Genomic DNA, 13,669 nt, shown 5'->3' on the forward strand with positions numbered 1-13,669 from the left:
ATGTACTGCCATTGTTAGGACACTGTTCATCAGGTGATGGCTGCGTGGCAAGAAGATTTCTTAGAGCTGAAGCTCTCAGACAGTGTGTTCCTGTGGGGCTTTTAAAAGTTGTGGAGGCTGGAATTCCATTCTGGTTTTGAAGCAGAATTGCCTCCCCCATATGTGTTGTAGATGACTGTTTATGCATTGCTTATTTTCGCTTTGTTCCTGGCAAGTGCTTGGTTAGAAACCAGGGTCTGCTGTGCAGAGACGATGCCAGCGTGTAGCAATAGCCGAGTGGGACAGGGCCTTTCACTTTTCCCCACCAAACCAAGTCTGATGCAAAGCACAAACACTCAAATGGAATGTGGCTTCTGTAGTAATTTTCCACTTTGGGTTTTGTTATTTTTTTACTGTCTCAGTGCAAGAAGTTACTCCATTTCTACTCATTTTGAGCAGAAGATGGAGGACACAGGCACTGGCTATTCTTCTGTCTCATGGTGATTACTCTTAACTTCCTTCATATCACTTGCCACCAGTCAGGAACATACTCTATAGAACTGCTCAGCCTGTAAAGTCTTCCATTGTCTACTGGAAAGAGTTGGGGTTTTATTGGGTTTTGTTTTGTTTAAAATAATGTAAACAAGGTCTTTGAATTCACAGAGTTAAAAAGAAAAAAAAAATCCTTTTATGGGAACTCTGTAGGGTTTTTAAATCTGGAATGGCTTAAAAGAAACATCACATGTCCTTGTTTGTGCTGATGTCACATGCATTACTCCACTGCTTGTGGTATCTCCTTAGCATTGCCCTTAGGCCTCAGGGCAAAGTGCCAGCAAATATCCAGTGTTCTTGGCTCCAGCCAAGGCTTCTATTCAGGGACACAGCAGTCAGCTGGAAAGGAAACAGCAATGAAGTAACAGAAATGGATTTTATATATTTATGTCTCAAGCTTTCCTCCCTGTTTGTGGGTGAGTGTATAGAGCAGTTTTATAGTTTGGCTTCACTTTCTCTGTGAAGGGCCTTTTAAAGTCTCAGGCCTAAGCAATAGTTGAAGAGTGTTTGTGTCTCTATGCGCCTGCTACAACACAGCGTTGAGTACCCAGAGAGTTCTCCTGGTACAGGCTGCTTTTGCCAGCTTCTTTTTGGGTGTCACAAGGCTGTGCTCAGGTGGCTGACTTTGTTCATGCAGAGTTGTGCCAGCTGAGCTCTAAAAGGAATATTTGTGATTTCAAATGCACTTCATTTAAGATTGCTTTTGTTTTGGTTGAAGCACTCTCAGCAGTGTTTGCACTGCAAACACAGCAGTTTTCCCTCTCTTCGCTGGGTCACCTCATGTGAGAACACGGGAGAGTTTCTCAAGGAGCAGGTTTCTGGGGGAGGAGATTTCTTCACTTCAGTTTTGTTTCAGGCCAGGGTTCCCAGACTATGCAAACCCCACTGTGGGCAGTGAGGCACAGCAGCAGGGATTTCCAGCTCCAGGACAGCCCTGTGGAAAAATTTATGCTGGAGCTGGGACTCAGGAGACATTAAGACATTAGTCTGTGATGGACTTAAGTGCTGTTCAAAAAAAAAGAGTGAATTTTTGTTCGGTTTTGTCTCTTTCTTTGATTAATAAAATAAAATAATTCTACAGACTGCTGCAGAGATGTAGTAAACTGTTGCTAGGGCACAAGGCAGTGAGAGCTAATTAAAGCATAAAGGAGAATGGCTTGCTCACTTTCTGGACGTCTGTGGAGGTTGGAGAATAGTATTGTTGTGTTCTAGAATCAAATCTAAAACTCCAGGTGACCTGGCTAACCCTATATGGGAAGGCAGGCAGAGGTGAGGAAACTGGCCAAGGCCTCTGGCCTGGCAAGGAAAAGGGGTCTTAACTGGCATTGCAGGTCACAGAGCTGAAAGGTAGGTCAGATGTGAGGGTTTCTCCAGAACATTATCTTAACCCAAAGATTTTTGTTGGGCTCTCTAGCACAGAACGTAGCAGTTCTGGCCAGTGGTGGCTTCAAACACAGCTGTTTCTTTGAGTGCTTTGTACACAGAGGACTGGGTTGAAGAATTAACGTTAATCTTCCTTTTCTTATTTAAACTTGTGCTGTCATAACAGAAGATATCCCTCTTCCACCTTCACAGAGAGTAAAAGCCTTTCTTGTGTTGTGTTTAAAGCTCAGGGTGATCTCTCAGGAATATCCAATTTTGCTGTGTCATGAAAACACTGTTTTCATTATGTCTGTATTACTGTTTCATTTTGTGGTTTTGTTTTGCCAGCATGGGACGTTGTACAGATCTAATCATGGATGTGCTTAAACAAATGATCTCACACTCCATAAAATATTAATGCTTCCTTGGCTGTAAATGAAAACAACACAATTTGAAAAGAAAGGATTAGAGAATGTCTTTGAGATTGGCAAATCTCTTCTGGGGATTACAATTAACTTTAATGTAATTTCCTTCTTTCAGGGGGGAAAAAAAGTGGTGCTTTACTTGGTGTGTATTGCCCATTTCAGCATTTTTGAATGCAGTAGTGATAGGGTAGAGATTGATTGGTTGAAAAAAGTACTCCGGGAGGCATTATCATGTAGCTGTATGACTGAGTAAGCACAGGACATTTTGGTGGAAAAAGAGAAATACCAAGTTAGAACAAAAATGGGAAATGCTTCTGGATGTCAGGTATCCTCGAGACTGTTTAATGGGCCAGTGTGTGGAAGGGAATAGAGGAGGTTGAGGTAGGAGCTGTGGACATAAATCAGTGATTAGGAAGAAGATCAAAATGTGACATGGGGATCTTGGCCTGTAAGAATTCTGTCAGTTCTCCTTCCATCAGCACTGAGTGATTTCCTACAATGCGTGGTTCAGTTCACCTGTGGTTGGTTGGGCTCCAGCCAGGGCTCATAAAACACCTCAGTGAAGGTCTCTGCTCTGTTTCCTGTCCAGGTTTGAACTGATGCGCATGTGCTGGCAGTACAATCCCAAAATGAGGCCCTCCTTCCTGGAAATCATCGGTAGCATCAAAGATGAGCTGGATCCAGCATTCAAAGAGGTCTCCTTCTTCTACAGTGAAGAGAACAAGCCTCCAGATACAGAGGAGCTTGACCTGGAGACTGAAAACATGGAGAGCATTCCTTTAGATCCCTCCTCCACCCTCCAACCCACTGACAAGCACTCAGGACACAAAGCTGAGAACGGCCCAGGTGTGGTGGTCCTTCGGGCCAGCTTCGAGGAGAGACAGCCGTACGCACACATGAACGGGGGACGCAAGAACGAGAGGGCCTTACCTTTGCCCCAGTCTTCGGCCTGCTGATCCTTAGATCCAGAATCTCACAGAAACAAAACACAGAGAAACACGTGCATTGGGGGAAGAAAGAAAGAAGATTACAATATATTCAAAAGCCTACTGTACCTCAGTGGATCTTCAGAACTGCCATAGCTGCACTTGGGAGAACCTTTTTTTCAGTAACCGAGTTACCGTATTTTTCTTTTTTCAATATGCAAGCAGATGTTTGTTTCGGTAAAGGACTCCATTCATGGGGCACACAGTCGGCCTTCTAAAACTCTAATGTTAACACTCAATAGCAACAGAAAACTTGAGATCTGATGTCTCTCTCTCTCCTCTCCTCTCTCTCTTCTTTCTCTTTCTTTCTGTCTCTCTCTTTGCTTCATAATGGGAAACATATCTGTGTGCAAATTCAACCGTACAGCACTTTTATCAGATCAAAGATATCGCAGGCCAGGTGGCTCCCCGGTACCCTTGCAAGCACCTGCCTGACACTGTAGGTCTTTATAAAAACAAAACAACCGACAAACAAAAGCAAACAAAAACCACACACACCCGAAAATCAAACCTAAAAAAGACTGGATTTTTAAGGTTGCTCTTTAATCTTTCTAGGAACACATAAAAGAACCCAAAAGGGCCATCATTTGTCCAAGGTTGTTACCATTTTCGACGCTGCCAAATTTTGCCAAAAATTAACCACGAATGAACTTTTCCTTTTTCTTTTTTTTTTTTTTTTCCTTTTTCCTTTTTTTGGTTTGGTTTTTTTTATAGGCATGGAAGGAGCACAGTAATCAGCTGCTCTGTTTAAAAAGAGATCCTGACCAATATGTTCTATTCAACCATACACTGGTATTTAAAAACAAAACTAACTAAAAGAATCCAATTGTCTAGAGCTTTTTTCAAAACTGGACAAAATGTGATTGTTTTTCGTTCTTGTTTTTTTTCCTTGTGATGGAGAAGAAAAAGGGATGGGGTAAAGAACCAGCCCTCCCTCCACCCCCCTCCCCATCCCAATGAATTCTGGACAAAACTGGCAGTGGTGAGCTAACTAAACACGTGCATTCGCTACAAAACAAAAGTCAACCGCATGCCAAAAATGCAACATGAAACTAAGCGGCAGAGATCTCCATCGCTGCAGCCTGCCTTCCTCCACAGGCTTGCAAGGAAAAAACCACCTAGAAACATAAATTGGAGAAGACAAAAAAAGCAGTAACCGGATTCAAGTATATGATGCTTTGTTGACCTTTTCTCTTTATTATTAAGACTTCTCGAAGGGTCTTGCAGTTCTATGTTAGACCATGGATCATTTGCATACACATTGTCTTTTGTGTCACTTTTATAACTTTTTTACGGTTCAGATACTCATCTATATGTCTGTACAGAAAAAAGCTGCTATTTTTTTTGTTCTTTATCTTTGTGGATTTAATCTATGAAAACCTTCAGGTCTGCCCTCCTTCCCTTCCCTTCCCTCCGACTCCCACAGATTTTCTTATGCTTTGTACTATAGTGTGTAACTTTACTTCCTTCTTCCCAGTAACTGATACCTTTCATATGATTTGCCATGAACTGTTTAATGCCTTTTTATAAATACATTTCCTCTTTTTTTTTTCCTTTTTTTTTTTCCTTTTTTTTTGGTTTTGTTTTCCCATTAGTTGTTTTACAACATCTTGGCTGTATGGGCTACAGGGCTTTGGAGGGGGACATGGAGAAAGAAGGGACACCCCACACAGAAACACTGGCAGTGCTGTGGTGTTTTTAAGCCCCAGTTTTCCTTCCTTCCCACTAACCTCTGCCCAGACAGCATGCGAGTCTCTTACAGTGCAAGGCATGATGCAAACTCAGGTCAGAAAAAAAGGTTAAATATTTAGTACATTCTTGTTCAGTGTTTATATTCATTGTTGTACCAGGGTCCTACCCCTCCCTTCCCTCCCTGCTTATTTTGGTTGTGGCACACATCCACCCACCCATCCCCACACAGACACACACACACACGGTTTGTTTTTTTTCCCTTGCTGGGTACAACAGCAGACACCAGGCTTTTGAGTCACTGATTTTTTAAAGACTATTTTAACCCTTCCACCCTGTGAGAAAGAGCTATACCAGTTGCAGCTGGTGATGCCAGGCATTCATAGGGTGGCCGTTGCACACCTGGCTCCAGCAAACCCCAGCTCTTTGCCTTCCTGATGAGGAAGCCCTCGTGGAGGGCACCTTGGGCTGCACTTTGCACCCCTGTTCAAGAAAAAGCCAACAACAAAACCAAAACAACCCCCCACATCAGTTCTGTGGGGCTGGGTGGAAAGCACGTAGCTGGGGCCAGTGGCTTGGCCAGCAAACAGTTAAGTGTTGGCAGCTATGGAAACCTGTACAAGTACAAGCTTGTTGCTTAAATCCTAGACCAAACCTCAGAACAAAAGAAAATGAGTAAGCTTGTTTGTTCAGATGCAGAAGCCTTGGTGAAAGGGGAAGGAGGGGGCCATCAGAGGGTCTACAACCAGAGAGTCGCACCAGTTGCTTATCTTACCTTAGTCACAGCACGGAAGCCTTTGTTTAGCACTGATCCAACCAAATGATGGCAGTGAAGAGGTGGTTCTGGGATGGAAATGTTTAAACCTTTGAGTAAGAACAAAGAATTAAAGTATACTGATTGCTACTTTTGACTGGAGATGTTAAGAAGTTTGTAGTGCTTTTTGCTTGTGTAGTTTAGGTCCCATTATCTTCTCTTCCCTCTGTTCCATAGTTATTTTTCCCTTTAAAAAATGAAAAAGACAAAAAAGTTAATTAAGAAGGTATTCTATGTAGGATTTTTTATTTATTTTTGTGATATCAGTTTAAATCACTGTAGAGATGCCCCATAATAAATTTAAAAACTGAGATAAGGGTTTTTGAGTATGACAGGGGGAGAGTTTTTTGATTTTTTTTTTTCCAAACATTTATCTACCTCACTCTTTTATTTTTTTATATGTGTGTATATAAAAAAAATACATCTCACATTTCTCAGCAGCCAATCAATGCCGTTGATACTGGTAACCTCTCACTCCATATACCACATGCTCTAGGTTCTGGAGGGGAACAGTCACTGCCTGTCACCAAGGGTCACTCCAGAGTATTTGCCTCAATTCCAAGGATTTTCTCTCTTTTGGTTTGGTTTTTTTTTTGCTCAAATTCACTTCTGAGGAGAAACCCAAGAGTTGTCTGAGTTCAGGGTGTCCATTCTGTAAGGAAACAGGCTTGCTTTTTAAATGTGCTGTCACGGCCGTCCTCAGGTCAGCAACAGAATGCTGTTTAGATGAGGAATTGGCTGGATGGTTGCATCTAGAGGGTGGTGCTCAATGGCTTGAAGTCCATGTGGAGAGCAGTGACAGTGGTGTCCCTCAGGGGCCAGTACAGAGACCTGTGCTATTTAATATTGTCATCAGTGGTGTGGGCAGAGGGATGGAGTGCACCATCAGCAAGTGTGCAGATGACACCAAGCTGAGTGATAGTGTTCATACACCAAGACAGGATGGCATCCACAGGGACGTGGACAGGCTCGAGAGGAGGGCCCAGGTGAACTTCATGAGGTTCAACAAGAGCAAGTGCAGGGTCCTGCACCTGGACCAGAACAATCCTCACTGTCAGTACAGGCTGGGGGAGGAGGGGTGAGAAAGCAGCCCTAAGGAGAAGGACTTGGGGGTGCTGATGGGTGAGAATATGGATATGAGCAGACAGTGTGAGCTTGCAGCACAGAAGGCCAACCACAAGCTGCATTGTCAGCAGATCCAGAGAGGTGATTCTGCTGCTCTGCTTTGGTGAGACCTCACCTGGAGTACTGTGTGCAGGTCTGGAGCCCTCAATACAGGAAGGACATGGACCTGATGGAGTGGATCCAGAGGAGAGATGTCAGAATGATCAAGGGGTTGGAGCACCTCTGCTATGAGGACAGGCTGAGGGAGCTGGGGGGTGTTCAGCCTGGAGAAGAGGAAGCTCTGGGGAGACCTAATAGCAGCCTGCCAGTACCTGAAGAGGGCCTACAAGAAGGATGGGGAGAGTCTGATTACAAAGGTCTGCAGTGACAGGACAAAGGACAATGGCTTTAAGCTGGAGAAGAGCTGATTCAGATGGGATGTTAGGAACAAGTTCTTAACTATGAGGGTAGTGGAACACTGGAACAGGTTGCCCAGGGAGGTGGTTGAGGCCTCTTCCCTGGAAGTATTCAAGGTGAGGCTTGATGAGGCCCTAGGCAACATGATCTAGTGGAGGATGGCCCTGCTGACTGTAGGGAGGGAGAACTAAAAGACCTTTGGAGGTCCCTTCCAGCCCAGACCATTCTATGCGTCTCTGAGTGGGGACATAGCTGACCTGATAGGAGAACTTCAAATGATGAGCATTTACTGAAATGTTACAGCAATCAATTGTTTACAAAGTTTGAAGGGCCAGAAGAACTACTAAAGGGAGTGGTCTTTCTGTTCATCCTGTAGAATGGGCTAAGTCATTCCTGCCACATTTTTCTCAGATGCCACAAGCACCAAAAAGACATTTGGCTGATTCAGCACCTAAAAATAAATTGGCTCACACAGCAATAGCATCGCTGCCTCCACCAAAAAACAGGGACAAACCTGTCACAGGCTGCCTGATGATACTGCTACATTGAGTTTGCAGCTCAGGATCTTTGCTGCTTCTGTTTGGTGAGAGCACTGGTTTTTATTATTATTTGCTTTCAAAACTAACATGAATTGGTTTATTTTAACGTGCCAGTAAAAATTCAGTTCCCTTTTCTTCCCTGGCTTATATGCTTCATAACTGTGGATTCTGATGGACCAGCCATCAAATTTTAACTGCCCTCTGACAGCGTGTAACTGGTTTACAAGCACACAGGACTAACACGAGCTTGCCATCAACTTGATGTATAATGTTTCTCTTTTTCCGGCTCTTGGCAGCTGTTCCTGCAGGTGTTGGTTGTGGTATCTGAATAATGTGGTGCTTGGCTACTTCGAGCTGTGCATGGCCTCTTGAACACACGGCGCTGTGGTTAAGTCCTGCAGAGTTTGTCTTTGGAGGGAACGTTTCTATCCGGTGCTGAGAAACCAGCAAAATGTAGTTTTTTACTAGCTTGATTTGGGTTCCCACTTTTTCTTTACTGGGTTCCAGTGACCTTTTGCTGCAGTGGCTCTTCCCCTCCCTTGCACATATTGATTACCACAACTGGAGATCCTCAGATCTTTCAGCTGGCTAGGAGGGTTTTGTTCGGACTGTCCAAGTTACTGGTGGTTACGGTTGTCCGTAGGTGGTTTTCAGATGCATTAGGAAGAAACACTAACGATGTAGCGCCTGTCATGATAAACATTTCAACAAGCACTTCGGTAGAAGACAGTCACGAGACATCACGTGTGTGATGACAGTCAGCTCTCCTGGACCAAACCACCTTCATGATACCATTGCGTTCTGTGTTTGCAGTTCAAGCTCAATTCCCTTTTTTTGTTCTGTTTGTTTCCATAGCCTTTTTTTGGTGGTTGTTGTTGTTGTGTTTTGTGCATTTTGAATAGCTTTATTCACATGGGTTTTTCATGCAGACTTCCCTCGGACAGTAAATAGAGTTGTTTGTGCATGTGAACAACTGAGAATGTTGGCTTGATAGAGTCATAATATGGTTTGTAATGTTGTTCTTCTCTGAGACCACTGGCTTGTCTGGTATGGAAAATTTATTTAGAACTTCAGCTGTGTTTGAATAAAGTTAAAGTAATCCAGTTTGTTTATAAATTGAAAACAAAAGCCCACCCAGCCCTGAGAACCAGCATTTTGACAAATGGTACCAAGATGTTCTGATGCAGTAGGATCACAAACTGGTGTCACTGCAGGGAGCAGGCAGCTCTGCTGGTAGTGCTCGGCCACTCTTCTCACCTGACATTCGAAAGCTGCTCGGTGGCCCAGAAGGTGGTTTGGTCCCACAGGAATGGGGCTCCTGTGTAAAGACAGAAGTGTCAGCTGCCTGGTACTGAATAAGATGTTCTTTTGGGGGAGTGATAAACTAGATGCAGAAGCCGAGCGTGATGGAAAGTGTGAGGCTGGCCTGTGTGCACCAAGTCTTTCTCAGCATGATGCCTCTGCTCTTTAAAGCTGGTTCTAAGTGATGTATGATTCTAGGCATGTGCACACTGATGCTTCTGTTGGTCTTTAAAAACAAAGGAAGGAGAGCCCAGTTTGCCCAGGACGACTGGTCACCAGATGGAACTGCTGTCAGGTCCTCTGGGAACTGTTGAGGGGTGTTTAGTACAATCCGAGTCTAAGTGAACAACGCTCCTCTTGTTGGTATAACTCCATACATATATATCTATATATACATATATATATATGCATATGTATATTTATAATATAGATATATATATATTTAAACCCTTTTCATTCCATTAGTAAAAGTAACACTTGTTTCCTGTTATTCTTATTTTGTTTGTCAACCGTGTATTTAATCACTGGGCTGAACAACAGCAGAGGAAAGTGTGAGGGATTCACTCCTTACTAACCAGTGATAAAAGCCAGGTATTGCAACTTAACCCATGAGTAGTTGTGCAGACAAGAATTTAAGAATGATGTGTAGAAACAACACTAGTGGCCAGAGGTGCTGAAGATACAGAACTTTAGATAGAAGGGCTTCAAAGGATGCCTCAGGTCAGAAACTGGTTGCTCAGAGACAGTGAACAGTCTCTGAAATTGAGGGCAGCCAGATGAATCAGACTGGGAAGTGTTTGCGTGGAAACACGTGAAAAGCAAGGACGTGGCAGTGGGTATTTACAGAGACACAGGGCTTGGCAGAAGTTAGAGGTAGTTTCCTGAGCATAAAACATGGGACAGCATCAGAGCTCAGGTATCACAATTCTGATCATTGGTACTTGTAAACGAACCTCTGGAGTTTGCAGCTGGAGTGGTACATCCATCACCAGCTGAGTGGTTGTTGCCATCGGTCTGTGTGAATCGGTCTCAGCTTAGAGCTGCTCTGCTTTGCAAGTACCTTAAGACCATCAGTAGTCGGTGTGCGTGAGCGTGCGTGTGTGCTCATCCTTTCCTTTGTGTGCGTTCCGTTGGTTAGCAACCCACTAGCATTTTCAATAGGGCTTTCAAGTCCAGTAGATTACGGGTAGTCAGTTGACGAAGATCTGGTTTACAAGAACTAATTAAATGTTTCATTGCATTTTGTAAGTACGTAGAATAATTTTATAAAATGTTTGTAGTTTATAAATGCCTGAGGTATAATTTAAGGGCACTTTGCTGTGTCTCTGTGTGTGTGTGTGTGTCTGTGTGAGATCAGGGGTTTTGATGGTACCAGTTTACTAGCTAGCTTTACAATATGCCAAAAAGGATCGCTAACTTGTCCAAGTCATGGTGTGTCCCTCTTCCCTACCCACCCAAGCTTTGTGTCCCAGTATACAGCAAATGAGTAAAGGAGTTGGGGAAATGTTCTGTATCTTCAGTATCCTGGTCTTCCAGAGCCCTCTGGTTGGGGTGGGATCATCTTAACTGGTCATTTCACTTTGCTGTCTAGGGCAGTTAACTTAATAGATTACAAGAACCTCACTGGTCAGGGAAACAGAATGGGTTTTGCTGCTACCCAGTCTCACTTGTGCTGTTCAGTACCTGCTTCACAGTGGCCATGTGGTTTGAAGGATGCAACTGCATAAAAGAAAGAAGGAAGACCGTTTTCATAATGATTATTGAAGAACTATTTGCAGATTTCTCATCCCTTTAAAAGTTTGTGTGCAGCCTCTGAAGACACTGAGCACCAGTTGAAGTTTTGTTGAGATGAGCAAGGCAGGCTCCCTATTTATTTTTATTTAACAATATTAATGATCCTTTCCTTTCCCTTCACTCTGTCCCCACCCCCCCAAATTTGACCAACCACATTGCTAAAGGGTTCTGATGATTTAGATACTGTTTAAAAATGAACTCTTCTGTTTTCTGAACCAGTGAGGTTTGAGATTAAATGATTGGCCAGAGTTTGTCTACCTCTGGGACAAAAACAAAACTAGAAAGTGCTAAGGAATGGATGCAGTTGCAAATACAACATTTTCCAATTTTTCTTGTTTCAATTTTTTAAAGAGAAAATTAAACAATAACATGGCCAATTTATTACATAAAAAGACTTGCTGTGTATAAATTATTCCTAAAGAAATTCCTGTGTTTATATTAAAATGAATCAGTAGATTAAAAAAAAAAATCAAAATGTTTTTGTATATTCTGTTGTAAGAATTTATTCCTGTTATTGCGATATACTCGGGATTCTTTACATTATGAAAAGAAGAAACTTTGTCTATTTTGAATGGCTGAAGCGAAGGCTCCTTTAGTTTCTCTTACTCTGCTTTTTTCTAGTAGTTTCAGTACTACATGATTTAAGTTAAATAAAAGAATTCTGTATGCATTTGCCCGTTTCTGAATGTGTGGCTCCTTCTGCAAAGTAAGTACAGGTTTGAAAACTCAGGGTCGATCTGCATTTTTCTTCTGCCCTTTTTGGCTGCATTTCATTGAGCTACTATGAGGAAATCTTAGCAGAAGTCACTGCTGCCTTTATGTTGTGTTGGAACCAAACGTGTTTTCATCCCCTGACACTGAGCTCGGGGACCCTTTCTCAATGGGCCTTTGAGTCCTGTTTTGCATTAGGTAGTTCCCTTGAAGGAGGTAAGCATTTTTGTGTATTTCATTATTTGAAGGAAACCTGCTTACTCCCCTCACTGCTGTGCACAGATGGGGCATTCAGCTGCCCAGCAGAGTTACCCTTTTCTGTAACAGCTGCTGGAAAAGGCAGGCAAGAAAACTAGAATTACCATGGTGTTTGCAGTTATTTTGACTCTTGTCATCAAAACATTGACTGCTATCACAGAATGTTAGGGGTTGGAAGGGACCTCAAAAGATCATGGAGTCCAACCCCCCTGCCAAAGCAGAATCACCTAAGGGTAGGTCACACACGAACACATCTAGGTGGGTTTTGTTTGTCTCTAAAGAAGGAGACTCCACAACCTCTCTGGGTAGCCTGTTTCAGGGCTCCATCACCTTCACCTTATGTTGACACGGAAGCTCCTCTGCTCCAGCTTGCACCCATTGCACCTTGTCCTGTCACTGGACATCACTGAGGAGAGCCTATTTCATCCCAACACTCGCCCTTCATATAGTCTTCTCCAAGCTAAAGAGCTGCCAGCTCCCTCGGCACCTGCAGGTGCATCTCCAGCAGGACCCATGGATTTATGGATGTCCAGATTGCTTGATCCCATCCTCATCAACCAAGGAAAATTCCTCCTTTATCCTGCCTTGCGCAGGGGCTTCAGGGGCCGCCAGCTGAATCACACTGGGAAGTGTTTGTGTGGAGACACATGAAAAGCAAGGACATGGCAGTGGGTATTTACAGAGACACGAGCCAACAGTGTGCGCTTGCAGCCCAGAAGGCCAATGGCACCCTAGACTGCATCAAAAGAAGTGTGGCCAGCAGATCCAGAGAAGTGATTCTGCCATTTGACTCTGGTAAGACCTCACCTGGAGTACTGCATCCAGCTCTGGAGCCCTCAGTACAGGGAGGATGTGGACCTGACGGAGTGGGGGCTGCAATGCCTCTCCAGGGAGGACAGGTTGAGGGAGCTGGGGTTGTTCAGCCTAGAGAAAAGAAGGCTTTGGGGAGACCTAATAGCAGCCTTCCAGTACCTGAAGGGAGCCTACAAGAAGGATGGAGCGAGACTTTATAAAGGCCTGCAGTGATAGGATGAGGGGTAATGGTTTGAAATTAGAGATTTAGATTGAATGTTAGGAACGAGTTCTGCACCATGAGGGTGGTGGAACACTGAAACAGATTACCCCGGGAAGTAGTTGGAGGGGTGTTGGACTAGATGACCTTTGGAGGTCCCTTCCAACCCAAATTATTCTGTGATTCCAGTTCCTGATGGATTCTGTTCTTTACTTTCTCTTAAGTCACCCTGGGCTCACAGCCTGTTTCTTATGGGGAAACCAGCATTTAGGGCAGGTCACTATAACTGTGACACATGACATCAACAGGATCCCTTTGTGTGTTCCCCCCCCCATATTTATGTATTTTTCATGTGGGCACTTTGTATGGCTGAACTCTCTTTCTGGACTTGGACAAGATCTGAGGGGAACCTTTGATACACCCATACAGTGCTGAATGGCCTTACAGCTCCAAACATAAGTCTTGGTTTAGTAAGGATTCATTAATGTCTTTCTAACCATCATAACTAGGGTTAAGCATCTAAAATGTTTTAATTCCAGTTTCACGCTTCTGAAATCTGAAGCACCGTTTTCATTGTTAGCAATACAGCCTGCCAATCACTTGGGTTTCCTCTCAAGCTTTTTACACTGAGAGATGCAAATAGTTCTTCAGTTTTGTAAGGAGATTTCACTGAAAATAACATGGAATATCAAGTGCTTTAGGTAGAGGTCTTAAATAATCTTTAG

General features: G+C 43.5%; 1 protein-coding gene across 4 annotated transcripts in view; it reads left to right on the forward strand.

Annotated features, from left to right (window-relative positions):
- The window catches only part of IGF1R (insulin like growth factor 1 receptor), a 173,869-nt gene extending 170,595 nt beyond the window's left edge, over positions 1 to 3,274 (forward strand). For all 4 annotated transcript variants that reach the window (XM_054169112.1, XM_054169113.1, XM_009899005.2 and 1 more), the window contains exon 21: positions 2,908 to 3,274. In XM_054169112.1, coding sequence (XP_054025087.1) covers positions 2,908 to 3,274 — 367 coding nt within the window. The remainder of the gene's footprint in view (positions 1 to 2,907) is intronic.
- Positions 3,275 to 13,669: the final 10,395 nt, after the last annotated feature.

This window comes from Dryobates pubescens, chromosome 17 (assembly GCF_014839835.1).
Source record: "Dryobates pubescens isolate bDryPub1 chromosome 17, bDryPub1.pri, whole genome shotgun sequence".
Taxonomy (NCBI): Eukaryota; Metazoa; Chordata; class Aves; order Piciformes; family Picidae; genus Dryobates; species Dryobates pubescens.